General features: G+C 34.8%; 4 protein-coding genes across 11 annotated transcripts in view; 3 read left to right on the top strand and 1 right to left on the bottom strand.

Annotated features, from left to right (window-relative positions):
* LOC108746515 (UDP-glucose:glycoprotein glucosyltransferase-like) overlaps positions 1 to 7,870 on the top strand; it is a 26,070-nt gene extending 18,200 nt beyond the window's left edge. Inside the window, 7 exon segments of the mRNA XM_018483341.1 lie at positions 1,765 to 1,949; positions 2,731 to 2,847; positions 2,956 to 3,104; positions 3,722 to 3,873; positions 5,759 to 5,972; positions 6,180 to 6,420; positions 6,786 to 7,870. Coding sequence (XP_018338843.1) covers positions 1,765 to 1,949; positions 2,731 to 2,847; positions 2,956 to 3,104; positions 3,722 to 3,873; positions 5,759 to 5,972; positions 6,180 to 6,420; positions 6,786 to 6,928 — 1,201 coding nt within the window. The 3' untranslated portion in view covers positions 6,929 to 7,870.
* An 878-nt stretch (positions 7,871 to 8,748) lies between these two features.
* On the top strand, positions 8,749 to 10,625 carry LOC108746510 (box C/D snoRNA protein 1). The gene is made up of 7 exons (XM_018483329.1): positions 8,749 to 8,831; positions 8,938 to 9,119; positions 9,195 to 9,286; positions 9,357 to 9,535; positions 9,617 to 9,811; positions 9,875 to 9,999; positions 10,090 to 10,625. Exons 1-7 carry the CDS (start codon positions 8,812 to 8,814, stop codon positions 10,296 to 10,298), a joined length of 1,002 nt encoding a protein of 333 aa, XP_018338831.1. The 5' UTR covers positions 8,749 to 8,811; the 3' UTR covers positions 10,299 to 10,625.
* Positions 10,626 to 11,016: 391 nt separating this feature from the next.
* Positions 11,017 to 12,882, bottom strand: LOC108746212 (vesicle-trafficking protein SEC22b). 2 transcript variants are annotated; one of them, XM_018482851.1, is made up of 5 exons: positions 12,449 to 12,534; positions 12,016 to 12,125; positions 11,628 to 11,788; positions 11,406 to 11,552; positions 11,017 to 11,329 (listed from the first exon to the last, which is right to left on the bottom strand). In XM_018482851.1, exons 2-5 carry the CDS (start codon positions 12,084 to 12,086, stop codon positions 11,181 to 11,183), a joined length of 528 nt encoding a protein of 175 aa, XP_018338353.1. In that variant the 5' UTR covers positions 12,087 to 12,125; positions 12,449 to 12,534; the 3' UTR covers positions 11,017 to 11,180. The 2 variants fall into 2 exon arrangements, with proteins under 2 accessions (XP_018338353.1, XP_018338345.1); XM_018482843.1 differs by lacking the exon at positions 12,449 to 12,534 and adding an exon at positions 12,590 to 12,882 and having other exon boundaries at positions 11,018 to 11,329.
* A 641-nt stretch (positions 12,883 to 13,523) lies between these two features.
* LOC108746301 overlaps positions 13,524 to 25,752 on the top strand; it is a 16,948-nt gene continuing 4,719 nt past the window's right edge. For 3 of the 7 annotated variants that reach the window (XM_018483020.1, XM_018482987.1, XM_018483028.1), the window contains exons 1-16: positions 13,524 to 13,793; positions 14,665 to 14,704; positions 14,795 to 18,339; positions 18,451 to 18,536; positions 18,632 to 18,842; positions 19,728 to 19,831; positions 19,916 to 20,066; positions 20,146 to 20,284; positions 20,361 to 20,625; positions 20,706 to 20,875; positions 20,960 to 21,544; positions 21,622 to 22,080; positions 22,558 to 22,590; positions 24,433 to 24,678; positions 24,998 to 25,373; positions 25,584 to 25,663. In XM_018483020.1, the coding sequence (XP_018338522.1) occupies positions 14,699 to 14,704; positions 14,795 to 18,339; positions 18,451 to 18,536; positions 18,632 to 18,842; positions 19,728 to 19,831; positions 19,916 to 20,066; positions 20,146 to 20,284; positions 20,361 to 20,625; positions 20,706 to 20,875; positions 20,960 to 21,544; positions 21,622 to 22,080; positions 22,558 to 22,590; positions 24,433 to 24,678; positions 24,998 to 25,373; positions 25,584 to 25,663 (6,456 nt within the window). In that variant the 5' untranslated portion in view covers positions 13,524 to 13,793; positions 14,665 to 14,698. Of the gene's footprint in view, positions 13,794 to 14,664; positions 14,705 to 14,794; positions 18,340 to 18,450; positions 18,537 to 18,631; positions 18,843 to 19,727; positions 19,832 to 19,915; positions 20,067 to 20,145; positions 20,285 to 20,360; positions 20,626 to 20,705; positions 20,876 to 20,959; positions 21,545 to 21,621; positions 22,081 to 22,557; positions 22,591 to 24,432; positions 24,679 to 24,760; positions 24,836 to 24,997; positions 25,374 to 25,583; positions 25,664 to 25,752 lie in introns of those variants that run through there. The other 4 variants (XM_018483009.1, XM_018483005.1, XR_001939162.1 and 1 more) reach the window with 4 other exon arrangements.

Genomic DNA, 25,752 nt, shown 5'->3' with positions numbered 1-25,752 from the left:
ACCGCAGATGCTGATATAAACATTTTACTTGTATCTATTTTTGAAGTTACAAAGCTATTTATATTATAATATTTTATATTTCATATTATGTTATATAGATGTCAAAAATAAATAATTTGTGATATGATGGAAATTATGAGCTTAGTTTAACGAGTGATTAAATATTATAGATTGCAGATAAAAGTCTTTTGTTAAAGCTTAAATAAATTATGCAAATTTATTATTACATACAACAGATACAAATAAAATATTCTGCGTGAGCGTCCGTGGTAAATGTTAGTGTGTGAATAATATATTTATAAGAATTTGTTTTATTTATAATTCTTTACAAAAGTACATATTGTTTATGCACCACAGATGCTCATATAAACATTTTACTTGTATTAATTTATTTTTGAAACGTATTTTTGAAAACTATTTTTATTATAATTTTTTATATGTGACATTATGTTACATATACATAACGTTACACGTGTTCACGTGTTATATACATATGTACGTATTAATGATATAATATAAAAATGTTTCAAAGAAATTTAAGATGCGACTTTCTCCAATTCTTTCACACATTTTTTTAATAGCGTATGAACGATATCGCGAAATTTTCGTCTCCATCGATATTTTTCGAGCGTGCGATTTTGCACACGGCATCATCGTAATTGAATCACAGACGGTGACAAGGGAACTCACAGGTATACGTGAAACGAATACGCATTTGCGCACGGCATCATTGAGATATCTGGCTAATAGATAATAGCCCATTCTGTGAAAAGCGATAAGAATTGGACACGTATTTACGTATATAATGTGTTGCTGTTGTTAAAGCGTATTACAATGTCAACAATATATGTTATGCATACAAGTGTGCCTCCATCAGACTTTTTATAAAATTACTTACGTAATTAAAATAGAGTAAAAAAACATGTATATGAGAATCATTTTCTTACATTCTTTTTTCTTCCTTTTTTTCAAAATGTTGATTATTCTTGATAATGTCACAAACACAAATATTTCTTTTTTAAATGTATAAAATATATTTAATAATATTCTCAATATTTCTAAAAAAAATATAGATTATTTTTATAAATCTGCATTTAGAAGTAAATATATCTAATTTGACAAAAAATTAAAAATAAGGAACATTAAGAAATCTTTCTTTATCTCAAATTAACCAAATTATGCAAATTATGTAAGTTATCTTCGATAAATCTCTAATCAGGAAGAGTTACGAGTTCGAATTTTATAATTTGAATGTATAACTTAATGGACTTTATACCAAGTTCCATAAATTAATATACTGCTGTCTCTTATCACATTAATCAATACGAATATCTTCTACATAAATCTTATCAAAGAAAGCCAAGAAACATAAAAGATAGTCCCGGGATTGATATAGATTTCGTGATTTGTCGATGATTGACAAATAAAAAGCTACCGAAATTATTTTTATGTATCCAAAGAGTTTAGTGAAAAAAAATTGACATTATGAAAGAGATGATTGTGTGGGATTTAAAATAATTATTAAGTATAAATGATTCTACAATGATGTCACTTTTCCCCCGAATCATCGAATCACGGCAAGCCATACACGATTATTTCATTAATACGTAATAACTTTCTTCCACTACACAACGTCGTATAAGGAAAGCGCAGTCGTCATAATAAAGTAAAAAATTATTCTTCTGTAAAAATGATTCTTTGTACCTTTATTTTAATAATATATTCAACTGTATAAAATAGAAATTTATAATGATGTGTTTTCAGATTTAAAGATAAGGCGATTTATGGCTATGGAACAAGCATTCCCCCGAATAATAATGAGGACGAGGAAAATGAGATGTCACCACGGAAGGTCATCTTCTGCGTTCATGGAAAATTATCAGGTTGTTGTACGGTTGTGAAAAGCTCTGGCGACGAAAATACAGCTGCGGACTATCAACAAAATCCATGTACGTTTTCTTTGCGAGATATATAATGCGATTTAAGGGGAATTAAGATTTTCACTTTTGCCAGTTATAAAATTAGTCTATTCTTATGAATTTTTTAAAGAAAGATTTAAAAAATGTTTCTGTCAAAAAAATTTGACTTTTTCGTCAAAAAAATTACTTTTTCGTTTGTTGCTGTTGTAAAAATTTAATTGTAGTTCGTGCGCAAAACTGTTAAGAGACAAAAGAAAAAACCAGGAGATTATCTTAATTAGTTTTTTAGTTTATCATTTCTACAAGGTCAAAAACATTTAAGGAAAAATTTCGAGAAAAACGTGTTTAACGTTTTAGTTTCACTTTATCCATATAGTTTCAGTGCACGGTTATTCTGCAAATAAAAACCTTCCTCTTTTTCATAAAAAGTGTTTTATACCAGTTTCTTTAGTCACCGAGCGATTCTAATTTCTTTTAAGGAAAATGTGCGACGATTCTTCACGCAATGTCTATCTTTTTGGTCAGCATATATTTTTGCTATTTGATTATTTAAGAAAGTGACAATTAAAAAGTGAAATGAAAATTATCTGAAAAATAGAGACAACAATGACAAATCATTGTAAGAAAAATATTTGTCTAATTTTTTATTCTAAATTAACCAGAAAAAAAACTTATTATATTTTATTATATTAAAATATAATTTTTACATCAATCAAATAATTTTAATTGACATTTAACGAGTCGTGACTTTTCAAGTAACTCTTTTTTTTCTAACTAAACACTTATATTCCTTTCTTATGATTATTTTTAGTATCACCAGAAGATCATTGTCACAGGGAGAGGAATGAGGAGATCGACAAGAAAGCCCGAAAGAAGTTGTTGATCGCCAGTGCGCTCTGCGTTATTTTTATGATAGCAGAAATCGTCGGTAATATAACAAAACGCGTCATCTGTATAAACAAGAATGCTTTGGAAAAATTATTTACGATCGCGGAGTTATCATAAATTTCCTTCTTATTTTTCTTTTTCTCTTTAGGCGGAGTATTATCGAATAGTTTAGCGATAGCAACTGATGCCGCACATTTGTTGACTGACTTTGCGTCTTTTATGATATCTCTTTTTTCTATCTGGGTCGCCAGCAGACCAGCCACTAGAAAAATGCCTTTTGGTTGGTATCGAGCGGAGGTGAGTATTTTTTCCCCTTTCCCTTTGATGTGGATATTCAGATAAAATTGATTTAGCTAAACGTGGAATCTTATTGATATAAATAAGTATAATTTATATTATTAATTATTTAGATCAGGCCTGTCCAATTTGAGCTCTGGAACCAAAACACAAAGCCATCAAAAAAAATTCAATATGGGTAAGATTTCGAAGACTGTAAAATGTTGATACGCATCTGAGTAATGCTTATCAATATTTTACAGTCTTTGAAATCTTACATTGAATTTTTCACGTCAATGACCGCGTTTTGGCTTTTGAGTTCAAATTAAATGGGCCTGATTTAGATGTAAAAGTTAATGTGAGAAGATGTAAAGTTAGAGTAGAGAACAGTATACACATAGAATAAATATTGTATGAAATTTGATTAAAATTGTTTTTAATTAATTTTAAAATTATTCGTGATGTATTATACTTTATGTGGAGTTGTATCACAAAAGAAAAACAGTTAATACACATGTGAAAAAAATGTACATATATATGCTGTATCTCAGAAATTCTTTTCTGAGTACATTTTATAAAATGGAAATATTACAACACGCGGAAATTGATGATAGGAGATTTTCTGTTCGCTGTTTTAGGTCATCGGAGCATTAACTTCAGTTTTATTAATATGGGTAGTTACCGGTATTTTATTCTACCTCGCGATAGAAAGAATTGTTCATAAGGACTTTGAATTGGATGCAACGGTGATGTTGATCACGTCTGCAGTTGGTGTTGCGGTAAATCTAGTGTTAGTGATATCATTAAAGACAATATTTATTTAATCTTCTATATAACCCAACGGCGATTCATGCATGGAAACATAATACCGTACGATTATTCTTATAACAATGGAAAGTACAATGTACTTAATGTTTCTGGCAAAAAATTTTTCTCACAATTTTTATACGAATTGGAACATTTTTCAGACATATTCAGAAATATTTGGAAAGTTTACATCTTATTTCAGAATTTTTCACACAAGTGAATTCTGAAATATTTTGAAGTTTCTCATCCCGTAATTAGAAAAAAATATTTTTTAATTTTTTACATTTTATAACATTTTATCAGAAATTATATTTACAAAAAATCTTAGAAATCTTATATTTTATATTATTTTATAATTATATTTTATATTTTATAATTAACATATATTTTGAAAAATTCTGAGAAAAGACGTAGATTTTCTGAGAAATGTTCCATTTCATATAAAAAAATGTGAAAAAGTTATAAAATTATATAAAAATTCTGAAAAATTATATGAAAAATTTTGAGAAAAATTTTCACCAGGGGTAACATTAACTGGTAAACCAAGTAACACATGAATTTTCAAAACTATGATAACGTTGTCGCAGTTTAAATTTTTGTCACAGATATTGCCATAACGTCATTGTGACGTTTTGGAAATTGTAGTAGCAAAAACGCCATTTGGATGTTTAACTATTCTGCTATTATATATAAAGAGGTTGTTGCATGTTTAGCTTTAAAATGTCTGCGATAACGTTGCTTAAACTGCAACATGTAATAGAGCTATCGTCACAATATCATTAGAGCATTTCGACAAAGTTGTAAAAGCAAAAATTGGCTAACATTTTTAGACTTTGAAAACGATGTCGCAGCCATTTGACTATATAACTATTTTGTTGTAAAAAGATAGTCTCATATTACAGCAGTCGGAAATAAAGATAAACAAACTAATAAAGGAGAATGATTTTTGTATGTAAATTAATAAAATCAATAAAAATTAATCTATAATTTTAATTTTTTAATTTGTAAAAAGAGAATTAAAAAAATTTATTTTTTACTTTAACTTGAATCTCTGGCAATTTCGTTTCACTAAGATCAAATTTAAACATTAATTAATCATTACAATTATTACAATTTATAAAGTACATATATAAGTATACTAGCGCGAACAAACATTCATAAATATATTGATTACAGAACTACGAATCTTATAAGTACTAATTAATTTTAGACCCACATAAATGAACGCATAGTCAATTTTTTGCTATGATATGTGCTAAGTATAACATTGATAATATATAATCACGTTGCTCTTTACTTTCGATGACATATAAATTACAGCCAAATTTTTCAAACTTTTACAAATTTCTTTTCATCTTGAAGACTTGTTAGCTATTCACTTTCTAACTTTAAAAGTAGCAAAAGGGCTGAGGCCGATTAATTTTGGTTTTTCTAATAATGTAAAGTCACTTTACAGCTATCATCATTACAGATAAAATAACTGTACATTTTGACTTTTTAATTGTCATAGTTACTGTACTACTATTATAATGCACAGCTAAAATACCTGATGCTACATTTTTATTTATTTTTTTATTTTTTTATAGCCAGAGTGTGTTACTTGGGACGCATTTCCTCGTTGCATATATACTACAATCGCGAATAATATATGAATTAATTTAAATGTGCGAAATGAGAAATATTTTGAGAATGAATTAAATTACATGAATGGCCTAATTTGAACTTTATTTAATTTAAATAAAAAAATTAGCTCAAAATTGTAGATATAAACTAGTTTATACTTTAACAAAATTTCCAGAATTAGCGTCTTTACTTAATTGCTTTAATGTAGAGAGAAATATATGCATTATATATATGTGATATTATAGAATGGGCCTGTCGTTGCATCAGCACGGCCACAGTCATGGCGGACACAGTCACGGTGGGCACAATCACAATGATGTGGAAAATGGGCATGATGATGATCTCAAAGGCGAGCAATCAAAAAGGAATATCAATGTGCGCGCCGCATTCATTCACGTTTTGGGTGATTTTATTCAGAGTGTGGGAGTATTCGTCGCCGCATTAGTCATTTATTTTAAGGTATCTTCAAACTTTTATTAGTAATTTATCAACGTTTATTTTTACATACTTTTATCATGTCTTATGAAATAAAAATAAAGCTTCGAAAAGTTATCATTCTTGCATTCTTCATATATTTATCTTTTATAGAAGTTTTGTGACTCAATGAACAAACAGGCTTATCTATCGAAAACATAAAGCATGACTAATAATCGATTAATATTTCAGCCAAGTTGGAGCTTGGTGGATCCAATATGTACATTCCTCTTCTCGATATTAGTTATTCTCACTACAGTGGCAATTATTAAAGATGTAATCAATGTCTTGATGGAAGGTATTCCTAAGGGTTTTGACTATTCGCACGTGGAGAACACCTTTATGCAAATAGATGGAGTCGTTAAGGTGCACAATCTTAGAATCTGGGCGCTTTCACTCGACAAGACTGCTCTGTCAGCGCATCTTGCTATAAGTACGTACACCCAAAAATACAATTCAACATGTGCACTTCTTATATTTACACATTTTAGTTATGCAACGAAACTAAAGTCTTAAAAGAATGTACGCTGTCACAAAATATGCTTGTATTTATAGATTCTCAAATTCTTGCACATGTGCTAGATCCTTTTTTTTTTAGCATTATCCTCATTATATATATATTTCTCGATTCAAACTGTATAAATTCTTGCATTTCATCGTTCATCTTTAGACTTCTAAATTTTATTATATATAAAATCATGTTTTCTATTTCTATTTCTATTATTATTATCTTATTATCTATTTATTATTTCGCGATATTTATTTTTTATTGAAACAATGCGATATTTTCATTCGCAGAACCTGGATCAAGCCCCCAGAACATTTTATGCACCGCTACGCGAAATATCCACGATAAATACAAATTCTTCGAGATGACATTGCAAATAGAGGAATTCAACGAACGAATGGAGAACTGCACACAGTGCAAGGCACTATCGTAATAAGATGTTACTGTTATCGTACTTATGTGTCCTATAGTCACAAAATAAGGGACGCAATGTGCAACGAAGATATTTTTAGATTGCAATCATTTTCATCACGAATTAAGCTGTTAAGATTACTTTATTCGCGAAAGCATAACATATACGCATCACATTGAACTCTTGTTATACATTTCCTTTTTTTTCCTTTCCTTTTTAACAGCTCATATAGATACATACGAGCAGTCAACTCGCACAACGCATGTGTTTATTGTGAATAGTTTGTGTGTTATTCCGTTATGAGATAAATTATAATTAGTTCCATAAATAAACCAAGATATACCGTCAATTGTTTCAGTTACGATAAATATTGTAAATGCTTCTCACATTGATTTTCATACTAATAGATAGATATATTAATCTTTCAAGTTAAAAATTGTGAAAATAATTAATATTTATTTTTAAGAGGACTAGAATGCTTCAGTAAAAGCATTGACGAGACCTTATTAAAGATGACCGGCCAAAGATTTTTCGTGACTATAAAATGTATCCAAAGAGAGACCGTCTGCAATTACAGAGCGATGACATCAACTATTTTGGCTGTACTGAGGATAACAAACGTGATTTTTAAGGACAGATTTTTAATGTTATCCTCCCCAAACAATATATTCAAAAACGAATCATAAGAACACCTTAAAAACATTTAAAAACATTTTTTTAAAAAGTCGTAAGTTTATTCGTACAGTATACTTTATCCCAGAGATGTTCCTGTTAACATTCTCAGAATATTGTGAGACATTTTCAGAATGCTCTTTAAAACATTCCTATCTTGAACACCTGTGCTATTGGTCTATAACGTGTTCTTTGCTTTCTATTTCTCGTTTTTTTCCTCATGCCTTTTTTTCTTCTTTACGACCGTTTTATTGACAATCGCGTTTCTTTTCACGTGTTGCTTGTCTCTTTCGAAGTCCATCATTTTTTATTTCGAACGAAAGAAAAACAAAAAATTGGATAAGAGGCAAAAAGGCAAGATAAATAAAAAGCAACCGAGGAAAAAATGTTATATGTATGAATGTTATATATGTTATATATAATTTTATATATAATTATATATGAAACATTTTTACGAGAAAGAGGAAACAAAAAGCACATTGTATATTAGGCTTTAAAGACGTCTAAAATAATCTAGAAGATATTTTTAAGATGTCTTATTTGAATTTTTTATTGCTGAGCAATCTGACAATGGGTCTAATAGATCAATACATCTAAATAATAAATAGTCGGTAGTGTTATCGTTCTTCATACACTCAAGTAGGGAGCACAGACTCTTACATAACGCATAAAACATGAGGCATAAGAAAATCAACCAATCAGAGTCCTTTATTTCACGGAAAGGAAATAAAGCACTTTGATTGGTTCATTTTCTTATGCCTCATGTGTCATGCATTATACAAAAGTCTGTGCTTCCCGCTTTTTCCTTCGGGACTCACTGGATTACAAAACTTGATCAATTTGGGTACTTATTATTTTATCCTCGTTCACCAAACGCTGAACAAGAATAAAAGATATTCAGAGTTGACAGAGTTAAGTTTTAGAACATACCCTTAATAGTCACGATTTATTCAGAACTGGTCGTATTTTTGTAATAATCCCTCGTTGGTGGTAAAAGTTGCCACCTAGCAGATATTGTAATTGTAAAGGATATTGTATATATGCAGAGAAGAAAAAAGAGAATAAATAAAAATTATTTTGAACTTGAACTCAAGACGATTATTATTTAATAATATATTCGCCCTGACGAAAATCAAATGTACAAAACAGCTGTTATCACGTATACGCGCAACCCCACACCGCACGTATAAAATCATATACATAAATACACACGTACAGGAGGCAAAAGTAAGATGGCAGCCACCAAGAACAAGTAAGTATATAGGATTCCCAAGGAATATATAAATGTAAAAACCGATAGAAATTTCTCGCGACACTGTTTATCGCGACAGTTAATTTATTTCTATCTTTATATACAGATTGGAGAATTGCGAGGTATGCGGCGCGGCTAAAGCGCGATACACTTGCCCGAAATGTGAGGTTAGAACATGCTCTCTCACGTGCGTGAATGTTCACAAGAAGGAGCTAGAATGTGATGGAATCCGGGATCCGACCAAGTTTGTCTCTTTAGCGTCGTTTACTGACTTGGATTTACTAAGCGGTAAGAGAACAGATTCCTTTCTTCATTTAAATTGCCTGAGATATCTTAAAATTGAAAATACTTGATATTTTCCAGACTATCGCTTTCTCGAGCAAGTTGGCAGATCAATTGATACAAAGAAGAGAAATCCAGAGATAAAATACACTCGTCAAGGCATTCTACCAGTGGTATGATATTCTCTCTTTTTTGCATATATTTTTTAAAAGTGCCATAAAGTCACAATGTCTTCTCTTATAGCACTTACATAAATTGAGATGCGCAGCGTCCTGTAGAAAAGTGTCACTGTTTTATATGCCACAAGTTTTTAGTCGACACAAGGAGAACACTACATATCTTAACTGGAAGACCAACGAGCTATTCTGGCGTCTAGAATGGATTTTTCCACAAGCTGAAAACATAAAGTACACAATAGACAGGTATATAAATATATGTGTCATTTCTGAAAGTTGATAAATAGTTTTTAAGAAGTGAATAATACATTATTATGTTTATTATAGAACTCTAGACAGCGTAAGATTATCAAAATTGGTGGAACAGGTTTTAGATCCAGTCTCTGCAACAGATGAGATTGACATCGAAAAATTGAACACAAAATTATTTTTAGCTGATAAATTACAGTTTTATAGAGCAGCTGGGTTAACTAATATCAAAGTTCTTTTAAAAGCCGAGAAAATAAAGAAGGCACAGTTCAGGTAAATGTTTCTTTATTTTCTAGTCTTGTAATTAAAGCAATTGATTATAATTATTATTTTTAGGTTTTATGATTTGGATCTTACACTTACGTTGCAAGAAAATTTGGAGAATAAGACTATAGTGGAATTTCCGACATTACATGTTGTTATGAAAGATCACTCGAATATGTATGATATCATAGATACTGGTAAATATTATCCATTGCAACAACCATTACAATTTATCAATTATAATATTGTCATTTAAATCAGTACATTATACACATATTATTTTCTAGATGAAGAAATGAGTGATGCAGAGTGTACAAGTTATGGAGCAAAGAAAAGATACAACAATAACAGGCCCAATGATAACAAAAAAGATGAACCAGTAAACTATTTCTTCAATAATTTTTCAGATTCTGATGGTGAGAATACGGACAATAAAGTAAAAAAGAAGAAAAGATCGCTTAATATACCAAATTACGAAGAGTTAATAAAAATGTAAAAATTACGTCCATTATAAATATTGACTTATATATGGATATTTTTATTGTAAATACATTATAGTTTTAATACAGATGAAATACAAATGTAGCAACATTAATGACGTGTATGATCGTCTATAATACATTTTTTCCTTAATTGGTTCTTTTTCACGTATACTGATGATACATATATCTGCACACCACCCAAAAATACAACCGCACTCAAATAATAAATATATCTTTTTAAATTTATACTAATTCGGGACTTTACAAAATGTATGATTCAATAAAGATATGATAAATAAAATCCATAAGTATAAGGAATGAGAGATAAATACAATCTTTTATCAGTGAAAAAAATTCATATCTCTACTAAAAAAAATTTTTATTTCAGTTGATATTGTAGAGATAATTTATTTTTCATTATTACAACAAACTACGAAAATAAATAAATCACACAAATATTTGTTACAATATGTTTTTAAAATGATATATAGTTTTTATATAGAAATTACTAAATCCCTTCCACAAGATTATTAGAACGAATCAATAAAAATATTATAATAAAAAACCATACCTATTCATTTCATCATTCATGTAACAAAAAATTTTGTCACTGAGCAACGCTAAAAAATTATTAAATATTTTGTTATATACTATTTTTTTATAAACATAATTTTTACATGGATCGGTTTAAATATATCAATACAATTACAATGACATTTTTGCAATTTTTATATCTTGTATGTGTGAAAGTTTTCATTTTCCACTTCTATAAATATAAATGGATGTTGGAATCACACAAATACTTCGCAATTATGAGAGAGATAAACAAAAATATTCTATCCTTGAAAGTGGAATACTTTTGACGTATAATATTGAAGTTTTTTATTCGTGTTTAACTAAAGAATGAAGAAATATAACAAAAACACCAAAAATGCAACAAGACCTGCAACAGCTTTCACGTACATCGATTTGCTGTTTAGATGTCTTGCGTCTTTTTTATACTTTTGTGACAACATAGACAAGTTTTGGGTCTTTGAATCCAATTCTGCAAAATACAAATAATATTTTAGTATATTTCTATATTTCTAGCTTTTTACACAAACAGAACAGTTCTACATTACCTGAAAGTACAGTACCCCTTTGTAAAACATCATCGATATTTTGTACCATGATTCTTTGCACATCTTGCAACTGGCTGTTAAGCGTATTCAAGTTTCTGCGAGATCTACTGTCCATAAAGATCTTCTTGGCTTTCTGAATGTATGTATCTGAGAAACAAACAATGTAAAGCCAATGCGATATATTCAATAAGATGTTAACATTCACACTCATCTATAGCGTACCAAATTCAATAAAGGTATAAGGCCTGGTCACTGTATTTACACGTTTTCCATACTGAGAATGAAACTCTTGTGCTATATCTTCCAGATAACTGTAAGCTATGCGTGTGCTGTAATTCCTTTCGCATAGTACCAGATAACACACCTCATTTTCGATTAAATAACTATAAACAAAGTACAATATATAACTGTTTCAAAATACATAGATCAAACCTGCAAATACATGTTTAGATTCTCTACTTGAGTTACCCAATGTATCATTTTGATTTTTTAATTTTTATTACAACATGACAAAGTTACATTTTATTTCACTTTAATAGTCAATTAATAAGAATATGATACAGTGGGACACTCAGATGGAGAATTCAAACACAGCTAAATTGTTACTTACTGGAAAAGATATGGTCCAGTTTCGAGGGTACACTTTGTCGGAGATTGTGGACCTAGCTTTCTAAATAGCATCTTTGCTTGATTTTGATATTCCACAATATTCTTACCATCCTATGGCATAAAACAGAACGTAACTTCCATAAGTTTAATAAAATATAAAATAAAATATATAAAGATACATAAATAAATTATATAAATATATATAAACATAAATAAGTCTAATAAAAAATATAAGTATACAGATGCCAGTCTAAATATTGATTTGCTCCAAAAATTTAAACTTTTCTGCCATTTCCACCAATGTAGATTTCTCACGAATCTCTGTTCAATTTTATTCTTCGTCTTTTTTTAGATATAAAAATTTAAAAAAAAAAGATAAAAAGTAAGTTGGAGCAAAATTAAAGTTAATTACATTGGTGGAAATAGACAGTTACTTTAACAAATAAATTTCATGATCCCTTCTTCCATAATGTCAGTAATAAGACTTCCGTCGACGCATCGAGTTAATTGCAGAAGTAAAGTGTGACGACTAATTGCAAGAAGGAGGTGACGTTTCATCATAGCATACGTCTAACCTGCTCGTTGTCTTGCATGGTGGCCGCCAGTGGCAGGCCGTCTGTCACCCTTGCGATTATCGTAAACAGGACCATCTTATTGAGGATCTATTCACCGATCTCGTCTGGAATGAGTGAGGAGAAGAATTAATCGCACAATCGTCGCGCTGCTCCGCGACTTCAACGTCCAAAGACCATTCGCGCGTAACTGGTCGCCGATGTGGCCGCCGCGCGTCCACTCCCGACCCACCACGTCAGTCGATCCGGTCGATCTGCGCGCCGATCGCTCGGCCAACGATCGCTTATCCGCCGAGTGCGAGTGGGCACCGTACGCTTTGCGTTACCACCGGTAGCCGACGTAAGAGTCGGCGTCGTCGATGAGCGCATCGCGAAGAGATCAAATACACGGATCCCGTTTTTTATTCCTGCACTCCAAACCGCACTGGAATTCTTTTTCTCGCTTTCGCCAAATATCAAACACATATCTATTCTACTTTAAGTTCCAAAAGTGTACCCTTAGCTTACAGAAAACGGATCTACGACGTGTGCGAGTGCGCGTGCACGCGACGTTCGCGCACTCGTCTCGCGCAGGAAATTTAACTCGCCGCGAGTCGCGAGGAAACGTCGAAGCGCGCGTTTTCGAGGCGCAACGATTGCCCGCTGCTGTCGCGTAATCGTGAGAATTCGTCTTCCTACCTGAGGAAATAAAAGGAATTTTCTAATTGAAAAATATACCGTTGGTGTGCCGCGTTCGAATCGACCGGCGGCCGCCATCTCGCGCGCGCAATCGGCGTGGCGCGACGCTCGGCTTCCGGCTTCGGCTTTTGACGTTCGTCCCGGTTCCGCTCGCGTGGAAAGTTGCCGTGGTTGAACGGAAGGGAGTCGGGGAGTCGGGGGAGAGAAAGGATTCCGTGACGTGCTCGGCTGCGAGTCGTGTTTGCCTCTCTCTCGCGTGTCCTCTCTCTCTCTCTCTCTCTTTCTGTGAGTCTATCTTACTTTCTCGCGTACGTCGAAATGTCCGCGTACTTCTAAGATTGAGTCGATCGAGTCAATTGAGTGTCCGCGCGCGGCTATCGACATCGACCTCGACGACGAGGACGAGGACGAGGACGAGGACGTTTGCTCCGCCGTGGGAAGAAACCCGCAGAAGTGACTGATAGCGGCAACGGCCAATAATGCGCATACCGGACGCGTGGAAACGGCAACGTGAGCGACGATAGCTTAGGTGAGTGAACGCGTACGCGAACGTCGACTCTCCCCGCGCCGTCGAGCGCCGTCGAGCACCGTCGACTCTCACAGCTGGTCGCCTGAACCCTACGATCTCGCCGTGTTCCCCGGACGGCGACGGCCAGGAAGGCACCTTGCCACGTCCGCGATTACATAATTACGTTAAACCGAGCGCCTCCGCACCATCGGGGCTGAGATTCGGTTGGTGGGGCTCCTTATGCTTTCGGATGGCCGAAAGCCCTCCTTTCGCTCGTCAGAGTTTACGGAACAATCTTGTTACGTTTACTTGGGATCGTTTTCGTCGCGCATTCGTTTTCCTTTTCTTCCTTCGATGATACAACGTGCTGAAAAGTCTTCGGATATTATCCAGTACCACGAAAACTTGTGGCTAATGACCTATTTATAATTCACATCTGTGTACTAAGGCTGTCAGTGTCGCAATGACAAGCATTTTTCTCAGATCGCGAATGGGGTTTGACATGTTAAAAATTAATGTTTTGACGATAAACTTTTTTTCTTCAAGTAGTTATATGACAGTAAAAATTATTCTTGATTTATTACCAATCGTGTAAAAGTGGCGTATGTACACTGAATATGCATGATAGAATAATATGAAGACATTTTGTCACTCTGAAACTTTTAAGAGTGAATCTCGCTGTGAAGAGTAAAATCTTACTCTTAAAATTTTATTAATTGAGTTATTTTTGAAGATTGAGTTATTTTTTTTTAAGACTGATTAAATTTTTACTCTCCAAAGAATGTAGAGAGCATACTTTTGCGATTTCTACTTAATCCTTGCTGTCTCCATTGAATCTTTATTCGAGATATGCCATGTGTGTTCTATTTTGTATCGTTTATATTTATTACAGATCTTAAAGATTGCTGCAAAGTCCTGCAGGCAGCATGAACGTAAGTATACATTGGATGCTTTAGAAGTCATGAGTTGTAGTAACAGAATAAGTGACTTAGATGTTAAAAATAATTTAATTGCAATTGTAGAATCCTTATCGAGCTAGACCCGCCAGATCTCGGGTGGATCATTCAGCTACATATGGAATACACAACCAAAATATGTGGATGCCCATGTCTGGGCCTCAATCGGATGTCCCGCCGAATGATACCACTCAGCAATCTCTTGTGAACGAATCAAAACATGCGAGCGATACATGGAAGGATCCCTGGGATTGGAATCTGGACCAACAGTCGGATACTCAGCAGCAGCAATCACCACCGCAGCAACCACCATCACAGCAACAGCATTACATACCCTCGTATCAGAATCAAGGACAGCTGATATCTGGTTCTGTGCAAAACAATTATTACAAAAATCTCAATGGTAATACATCCGATGTACTTAACCAGAACTCTATATCAGGCAGAAATACTCCCAGATCGGAATCTGCTCGTCAGACTGGGTCGAATTACACGGATTCTTTCCCGCCCTACGCAAACTATAATCAAAATCAGCAGTATTCGTTGCCGCCTCGACAAAACAACGCGAAATCCAGTTATGAGCATGCTCAATGGCCGAATGAGCATCAGTCGTCAAATGCAACTTATACTCAGCAAAGACTCGTGCCGCAACAGAGCCAGAAGGATCAACCACCATTACATCCACCATCGACACACCCACCATCAACACATCCACCACCGATGGCGACGCATAACAGTTATAACTGGAGCAAAGACGACACAACAAACTTATCATTACAACGTAATTGGCAGAATCATACCGATACGTTAGGTCAGTGGCAGGATCAAAACATGTCGCAGGAAATGCAACAGCCAACAGTCGACAATATGGGCAATCAGTGTGCGCAACCATCGCAAATATACAATGCGCCTATTGAGGGGGTCAATAAGGAACATTCCATGAACTGGTCTACCAATGAGCAACAGAGTAACGAAGCGAATAATAAGTCTAATATCGTATCAAATCAGTGGCATAATCAAAGTCGCGAGTCCCAACATCAATCTGCGCATTTAATGCAAACAAATAACGTAGATGACACATTTGCTTCTTGGCCACAGTCGGGCAACATCAGTGCCTCGCACGATTGGAGACATTCTAACATGCAAAACGAATCTGTACATTCTACGCAATGGTTACAGCCAACGAATGCGGATAACAGTTCGTTCGCGCAGAACGTATCACAGAATAATAACAGCGTTAGGTTTGCTGTTAACGAATGGCAACAAGTGCACATGGCGCCATTCCAATATGCTCCAGCATCTACAACTGTGCCTACAAGCGTAGAAAATATTGTACATACACCCAATAATAATGAACAAGAGAACGAGAAGCAAGCAGCAGTAGCAGCTTCTATCGCAACTACTGTGTCGCCTCACGATTCAATCAGTTACGCAAAATCGAGCGATATTAAATCATCGATTGGAGATCATAATTTAAACATACTGACTGATGATGCACCGAAAAATGATCTTTCTAAAACCGTTCTTAGTGAAAAGGATGACCGTTCTTTTGGTTCTACAGCGGCAGAGGAATTAACCAGCAGTTTTGGTCATCTCAATCTTAGCGGCAAGTCGGGAAAACACGTGGATCTTTTAGGTGAATCATTAGAGGTACATTCGAGCCCCGTTCTCCAAGAAGAGAGAGCTCAACATCCTCCTAATTTCAACGTTGCGAGTATCCGAGGCAATTCTGTTCCCGATAATATGTCCGTGCTACCTCCGGATTACGCGTCAAGCGGTATAGAGAATTCTCATTCTGTCGATAGCCAACCAATTGTCGGTCAAGATCCTCAAATATCGAATACATATCAAAGTGGTGCTACTAAAATAGTAGATAGTATCTCGCAAAGCAATTATGATCAATGGTACAATCAAAATACGTTGGAGAATGCATGGTATGCGAAGGATCACTCACGTCCACCTCCCAAACAGTGGAACACTCCTGAGCAGAGTGTAGAGAACTACGAGAACATCCAACAATCATCCGACTTTATAAATGTCGAGGTTGTTGCGCCTGCAACATTGAAGGAGCGCGATATCTATGGTTCGCGAGATTCTATAAACAAGGAAACGTTGGACAACGATCCCAAGCCGAGCACGAGTCCCAAAGAAGCGACGAATATTCGGGATTTCAGGGAGGAGGTGAACAACGTCGAAGTGTTATCGATGCAGCAACAGCAGCAGCAAACTCGGTCTCATCCACCTTTGACGGAACAAATGCCGGATAACTACGAATTCGCTTCGAACGATAGAAATACGTTTTTAGAGACTGGCGAGTTGACGGACTCACATCAGGAACACGAATCAACGCCACCGAGTCAGGATGATGAGAATGATGAAGTGCCTAACGATATTCCCTTCCTGCGCGAAGTACCGGGACAATCGAGTACCATAGATCCACGCAGGAACGATCCTACAGGTCAGGAGCATCATGTGCAGACTGGGCAACGTCTGTCCGATCCTAGGAGGAACGATCCATCAGGTCAGGAACAAAGCATACAAATTAGAAATATACCTGATCGAGCGGAGCGTCGTGACGTTCTTCCGGGACAAGAGAGAAATGTTCCTTTGTTATTACGAGGTGATACGGACACGCTAGAACGACGGAATGATCCTTCGGGGAGAGAACGTTCTCTTCCGCCGCAACAGTCCCTTCCATCGCGAAATGATCCATCAGGTGAAGAGAGATATCAGCTGCAGTCGCAGATAATGATGGAGCCGAGTGAGACTCGTGAAGTGCTCGGTAGAGGCAACGAGCCCGACGAAGTTGCACAGCAAACAGACGCGGAACGTAGACTGATACCAGGCGGAGCATCTTCCAACGACGTCACGCAGTTGTCGGACGACAGGACAACAGGTGGTAGAGTTGTTACTGGCTCTCCTCCGGAGGTTCCTCCACCGATGTCCGCGATGCAGGATCAGACGAGTGAATCGCGAAAACGTGAGGAAGCGGTAGGCGCATCTTTGGAGAGCGAGAGCCAGGGCATCTCCAGCTCCTCGAATCGACGGGATTCCTATGAAGACGAAGAAGATGAGGGATCTCGCAACAGTCGGGACGAAAGTAGGGAGAGACGACGAGAAACAAGTCCTGATCGCCGACGATACGAATATGACCGGAAGAACGCGTACTACGATCGTGATCGCGAATACGAGGACGATTATTATTACGAACGACGACGCGCGGGCGACAATGATCGTCAGTATAGTGCCCGCGACGACTTCGAACGACGGGATATTCCGTATCGGGAAGACGAACGTAAGCATCACAGTCGCGACGACTTAGATCGACATGGTAGAGACGATATAGATAGAAGAATCAGGGGAAAAGAAGATCTAGATGAAAGGGATAGTAGGAGAAGACCAGATGATCGCAGAAGAGACAGAGGCGATGATCCACGTCGTCGAGACAGAGATCCAAGAGATTATGATGCACGATATTCTAGAGATCCTAGAGATAGAGAATATATGGATCGTGAAAGGAGAAGGGACGATAGACGATCACGAAGATACGAAGATTACGATATTAGAGATCCGTATAGAAGGGACTACTACGATGATCCTTATGGAAGAAGGTATATTTATTATTATTTTTTTTTAATAATTTACTTATTAATATTAATATATTAATTACTTATTAATATATTAATTTATTGTATTTTACATTCATATTTACTCTTTTACAGTTCTAGGCCTTCAAGTAGATCTTCTTACAATGATAGAGACCGTGAATACTACATGCGTGCGAGAGACCCTTATTATGCATACAATGGTACGTGTGATGCAATATACAATTCGAATATTAAAAAATAACATTCTTTTATGTGAAAGCAGTTATTAAATTTATATTCGATTGTGAATGTGCAGGATACAGTGGATATGATTATAGTGCTCATTATGGTAACAATTATTATGCATATCTTGAAAACCTACGTCGGACGAATCCTGCTGCCTATTCCGAGTGGTATCATAAATATTATGCGAATCAGCATCAGCAACAACATATTGCCAGAGGAGTCAGCAATTATCCAGAGGATAGAGCCAGTGTTCATTCTGGCCGTAGCTCCTGTGACGACAGGTATGCTTTGAAATTTTCTTTTTGAAAAATTAAAAAAGTTCTTAAACAGTCAGTTTTGTTTCTTATCTCAGATTTTATAACATTCATTGTATGTCAGATTTTTTCCCATCCTAAGTGCATGTTTCCGTTCACCCAACAAGGCATTGTATATCCCACATTTTGGATGGGCCGGAAATCTGCGGGAGCGCAGTACGGTTTGTCGCAATTTTAATAGGTGAGACCGGGAGTCTTCTCTCGGTTCGAAATGTTTAAGCTAGATTTCTTTAAAATTGAATTCTGTCCCAGTATTTTAAATTTTCAATTATAGCATATACAATTTTGGTTAAATATACGTAGCGTGTAGAAAATATGTATAATTATATGTATAATAATTCATATCAAGCGTATATTATCATAACAATTATTTAATGCAATAAAATATTATATAGTTACGACAGCAGCTGTACAAAAGTATAGTAAAATATCGTTTATCTCTATCGAGGAATAGAATAGTTTCGATAACCGTATATAATTCAGATAATAAAGGCTTATTTAGCTCTCTCCTCTACCAGTACCTATTAGTTCCGATAATAGCAGTTGATTTCAGAAAACTGAAGTCGAACTCTTATTATCCGAACTATGGCGCCATTTCGGATAATGAGAGCTCAGTTACAAGTTCGTATATAAATAGAGTGCAGACAAACGGAATTCCAACGTAATAGAAATATATGCAGAATTATTTAAAAAATGCTTAATTTTGCTTATATAAAATTTGTTGCAAAATTGAAGTGGAATAGTGCTTATTTTGTACATAATTATGTGTCTTCATAATATATTGTTTATATGTTCCATAATTCTTTAAAGATTCTCTATATTAAAAGAAAGAATATACCGTGTTTATTTCAGGACTACTGGTGATAAACGAACATTAGGTGATATGTCCTTAGAAGATACGATAATTACTTCTGCTCGATTGACACCGACTAAATATTCCACGTCTCATGCATATGGTATAATTTCTGATATTAATTACATTTGTGTTTTTATCAATGCTTAATATCATTAAGTTAATTAAAAAAATTATTCTCTCTTAGGATGCTTTTCCATTGGATCTTTGATACATGTTCATCCAAGTTACCCAGCTGATGGTGAAAGAGCTAAAGTGGACATTTTTCGCGTAGATAGCTTACTCTCGCATGATCCTATTGCACGCGATTTACGATTATATCCAGGACCTCTAATTAAGTAAGTAAAATTATATAAAAGTACAATATATTAAAAAGTACAATTCAATACAAATAATATATATAACGACTTGTTACAGTGGTGTAACGCATAAGAAGACTATTATAGAATATTGCGAAAATAAAATTAAAAAAGCAGTGATAAATGAAGAAATGATCGATCGCGCTTCATACATCTTGCTATACGAACTGATGATTATGTTAATTCAACAAAATGGAGTAAGTTTTTTTTCATTAAAAAAATAGTTTAAAACACTGTTTAAATTAATTAATATCGCTTAAATTTGCTATTCAGAACGTTGTTGGCGTCGATATTGCTGGACTCTTATTGCGTAATAAGGATACTTATCCTTACGACGCGAACAAGATCAGATCTCAGGATATAGGACGCAGAGAATCGCAAATATCGCAGCGTTCTGGAGCAACGGGCAGCGATGGAAGTACCCAGGATATTTCAGCGTTATCCGAGAAAACTGAAACCAAACAACGAAAAACCGTAGAACAAATAACAGATGAATTCAGAGATACGTTACTCTATGGACGGGTTCAAGAAGCATTAGGTATATAAAAAAGGCTTTATTTTTTTCTCGATAAACGTTATAAATGCTACTAATTTTTTCTTTTTACTTACCTGTAACAGAGTACGCGATGAGTGAAGGACTTTGGGGCCACGCTCTCTTCCTGGCTAGTAAACTGGATAAACGCACGCACGCTTCTGTAATGACTCGTTTTGCAAACAGTCTGCCATCACACGATCCACTGCAGACCTTGTATCAACTGCATTCTGGTCGTATACCTGCTATAGTTACGGTAAAAATTATGTTTTTGTTTTATGATAAAATTATTCACGCTTTTTCGTCATGATACTAATTATTCATTTCTTTTTTTCTGCAGTGCGTCGCGGATCCGCGCTGGGACGATTGGCGGCCTCATCTAGCTATGATTATATCTAATACGTCGACCAATCCAGAAGTTAATCGCCGATCAATAACGACTCTCGGGGATACACTATTCGCGAGGGGCGACATCCATGCCGCACATTTTTGTTATATACTCGCGCAAATTGATTTCGGCGCTTACGGAACTAATGGAATTAAACTCGTGTTGATCGGCGCTAATCACAACAAGTCGTATTCTGAATTCTTTACTATGGAAGCTGTCATGTTAACAGAAATTTACGAATACGCTCGGAACCTTAGCGATCCGCATTTCACATTAATAGACCTTCAAACATTCAAATTTGATCTAACTGTGAAGATGGTGGATTGTGGATTAATAGAAAAAGCTTTATTGTATATCGAACAGATTGCAATAAATATCGCGAACGATCCATCGAAATACAAGAAATCCTTCATCGAAGCGGTTTATGTATTAGGCGATCGAATCAAGTATCACGATCCAGTCTATAAGGATGCTATCGAAGATGCTGCGAATGTTACGTGGCTTAACAGATTAGCGGAGATAGTTGGAAAATATCAGGTCATTATGTGATTCTTTTACGAGAAATGATATTTAATTTTACGTTAATGCAAATATTAAATAGAATTCTGTTATAGGATGAACAGGCTGTCGAAAATGAAACATACGGTTCTCATGCTATGATAGAAAATCAGGAAATTCATGAAGCAAAACATCAGCAACAGCAACCATCGCAACTACCACCGCTATCATCACAACAACAATGGAACACTATTCAATCCGATTACAATGACGGGCCTACGTCGATGATGGAAGTTAACACGAGTGAAATGCAATCAGATTGGCAACCATTATCTTTGCCCACGAACATTCAAGATACATACGATCCGAATGCGCAATATATGAGAAACGTAGACGAATCTGTTCAATATCAGCAGTCGCAACAACAGGATTATTGGAACCAGCAGTCGTATTATCAAAATAATTATGGAAGAAACGAATCTGTACAGTCTAATTGGCAGCAACAGTCTGCACCAGGCTTAACTGATCAGACTGAAGTAACTAACTCGCAACAACAAGACAAATGGAACTATGAGGTATATTAAAAAGTAGCTATAACTTTATTACACTATCTTTTAATACAAAAATTTAATCATTACGCGTATTAATCTCTTCCTTGTAATACATATTATCTTCGCATTCATATAATTTATATAATTTTTGTATCACTTTCATATTTTCATCTTTTCATGAATATTGATTTTTCACAAAAATGATATCTCAATTTTGTTTATAATTTTTGCATTATTTATCATAAAATATTGCGATTAATCATAGACTTATATAATAGATTGTACACTTCCATTGGAAAGACAACATTAGTGACATAGGGCAATATTTGATTAGATGCTCTGTCACATAATACGCAATTGAATAAAGAAAGTATATTCAATAACTATTGTTTTTTCTTACTATTGTTGTCCTCGTGTCTCCAATGGAAACGTACAGTCTAGTATATAAGTCTATACAATTAACATTTTCACTTGTTTTCTTTAATGCTTGCTCACCGACAGACGGAAAGAGAAGACAAAACACCCACACCTGAAGTAAGTAATTGCGGACTTACCTCGGATAATATTTTCGATCCTGAAAGATTACCAAATGTTGCCGGTACTAATTTGTTACGTCGTCGAAATGTGTCTGTAAAATCAAATCCGTATATCGCCTCTGCATTTGATAATAATACTCCTGGTCACGTACCTACATTCTTTAATCTGTCTAGTGATAATCTCAGTATGAAAGTTCCAAATTCTCGTAAGAAATATCCCAAATTGACTATGAGCTATCCAAAAATTTTACCAAACAACAAAGTACATCCAAAAGATAGAAAACGCGTCGATCCTATATTTTCGAAACCACCGTGCTCGCAACCACCGGTATTCCTAAAATGTAAAATTAAGAAAAAGAATCCGTCCGAGGATAAAGAAGAAACGGCGCCAGACAGATCAGATAAGGGAAATTTATCCGTGTCTCAAACTACAGATCTAGATATTCAATTTAGCAAATTGAAACTCGAGTCTCTTTTAGCGCCGGACTTATCTTTCGAAACCAAAGAGAGTCACATTGCTTTCAGTAACGAAGCACAAACCTTAAAACAGTATTGTAATTTCGAGGAGAAGAAAGTTATGAGAGTTGCACCGCATATTCGTAGAAAGGATGTTATTTGCGATACGGTAGACGCGTGGTCGTACGATAGTACCGGGCAAAATATTTCCGAATCGTCCAGATATAAGCCACTAGTTTTCGGTGGCACATATCCGATTGATTTACCTCTTAGATTTAGAAATAATAATCGTCTAGTCGATGATACTTCTGCTAAGAATAGTACGTCTTTAACTTATGACATTGATATGCCCACAAAATGCGATTAAAAAATAATCTGTAAGCGTATAGAATTGTGGCCAAGTTTTTCTGTACATGTTAAACACAGAGATAGAAGATGTAATAGTAATTCTATATTGATAAATATAACTGGATTTTCTTCAAGTATTAACAAAAAAAAATTTTTTTTTAATCTGGCAATATCTAATTTTTATAATATAGTAAATAATATTTTTAAATATTTAAAAAAATTATTGAAAATCAGAATTATCAATTTATATACTTGATTGTGTTCACATATTATCTCGAAAGTCAAATTTTACATGTTATATGAAAAATATTCAAATACTAATGAGGAAAGAATCCATATGCTGTGATGAAATAGAGATATAAAGAATCCTGTTTTGTGTCATTAATTAATATTATGTAATTTTACAAAGTTCTAATATTTTAAGCGTTGTTTAAATGTATATATATCTATTGTTACTGTTGGCATCAAACGCATAATAAAGTTTTGTCATATAATGCATTTTCTTGAACTTCTTAAGATTATAAACACAATTGATTATTATATAAAGATGTAGGTTGCATATATCAAAGATTTCAAACTTAGAGGTCATGTAATATTCATTAAAATGATTAAAAAATAATTAATGTGGATTTAAAAAATTGATCTTGTCACAAAATTAAAAATTATTTCCACAGTTTAATATTTACCACATGGCCTCTAAGTTCTAAATCCTTTTTCTAATAATTAATTTATCTGCATTCTTTGCGTTTATCTGATTTCTAAGATAATATGATTTTGTTCTTCTTTCTGATTGTACATTTTGAACGCCCAACATTTCAACATAGAGCGACATCATTCCTAAAATAAATCTGGTAAGCAAAGTTTCTCATTTTTTACTGTAATACATTTGTGAGTATCGCATATTTTTTAAGTGTTTTGTAGAGTGCGATCAAAACTTTTAATTAGCATGTGATAGGCGAACTCGCATCGTTACAGTAAATAGTGATAAACTTTGCTGGAACAAGCTTGCGATGATCAATCGTATATTTTATTTCAGCCTGCGCAGCCAACAATCTCTATGACACCGTCAACGGGTAAACAGTATGATCCATTGGAAGAATTAGATGCACTTGAGACACCACGACAGACTGTTAAATCTGCGGCGGACACGAAGAAAATAACCGAAAAAACGGCTGAAAAGAAACCCTCCAACAGTGGTGGCTCCTGGTTCGGTGGTTTGTTCAGTAAACTCGCGCCCAAGCCGAAAAATCAAATGATATTACCGGACGATAGCAATCCAACGGTAAGAATTTACTACTGCTTTGTATTTTCCTCCAGCTCATTAAAAAATTACGACGGACGGTTTTATGTTTTATGTCGTTAAGGGCTTGCGCGGATACTTTTGGTAATAGAATGCTACTTATGGTTACAACAATGCTTATAAGATGGACGATAAACAGGCCAGTATAATGCCAGGTTTATTGAGTAATTGTTGACTAACAAGTTGCTATTAATACTCCTCTAATTTGTTAGCTAGATTTTTTTCCTAACGAACGTCAAACAGTGGAGAAAAAGTTGTTAGTGAAATCTTGTAATCAACTCTGTCGTCGTTTGTGTTACAGATTGTATGGGATCCAGTCGCTAAGAAGTGGATGAACAAGGATGAGGATGGCGACAGCGGTACCACGACATTGGCCCCACCGCCGAAAACAGCTGACATGAGTTTTCGAGTACCGGCAGTGGAGCGTGTTCCACAACCGTCTTTACCAAGTGCACACAACGAGGATACATTAGCGGCGGATATTTCGAAATTGCCTACTGGTAGTAATATGTACAAACTGCAAAGGGGTAGAAGTATGCGTGCCAACTACGTAGACATAATGAATCCCGGTGGAAAATCCAAAGGTAGCGCGACATCGTCTAATGTGGCCACCCCCATGACGTCTCCACTCGTACCTATAGCTACCTCATCCCCGCAGGTGTTGGTACCCGCGCCAAGTAAGTCATCGAATTTCTAAACTTTAATTCTCTTCGATTTTATTTATGCGAATTTGAGTCTTAGCTTATTTTTCTTGCAATTGAAAATATACTATTTAGAAACAGCGAAACATTGAATGAATAAAATATTTGAGAATTGAAAAACATAACATGAGAATTGAAACGTTGAAAACAATTTGTTCGAAAGTAATATTGCCTTTATTATGACAGTTAATGATCCAACTGCTCCTGTGGATTTCCTGACTCCTGCAGCAACACCGCCGTCCGGAAACATCGCGGAAAATACCCCAGTAAGTGACACGTATTATACACTTGTGTGGTTATACGAATATTGAACTATAAACGTATTATCGACGCCAAACTATATATTTATAATGCA

Source organism: Trachymyrmex septentrionalis, unplaced genomic scaffold (assembly GCF_001594115.1).
Source record: "Trachymyrmex septentrionalis isolate Tsep2-gDNA-1 unplaced genomic scaffold, Tsep1.0 scaffold107, whole genome shotgun sequence".
NCBI lineage: Eukaryota > Metazoa > Arthropoda > Insecta > Hymenoptera > Formicidae > Trachymyrmex > Trachymyrmex septentrionalis.
This window is presented reverse-complemented; position numbering and strand designations above follow the sequence as displayed.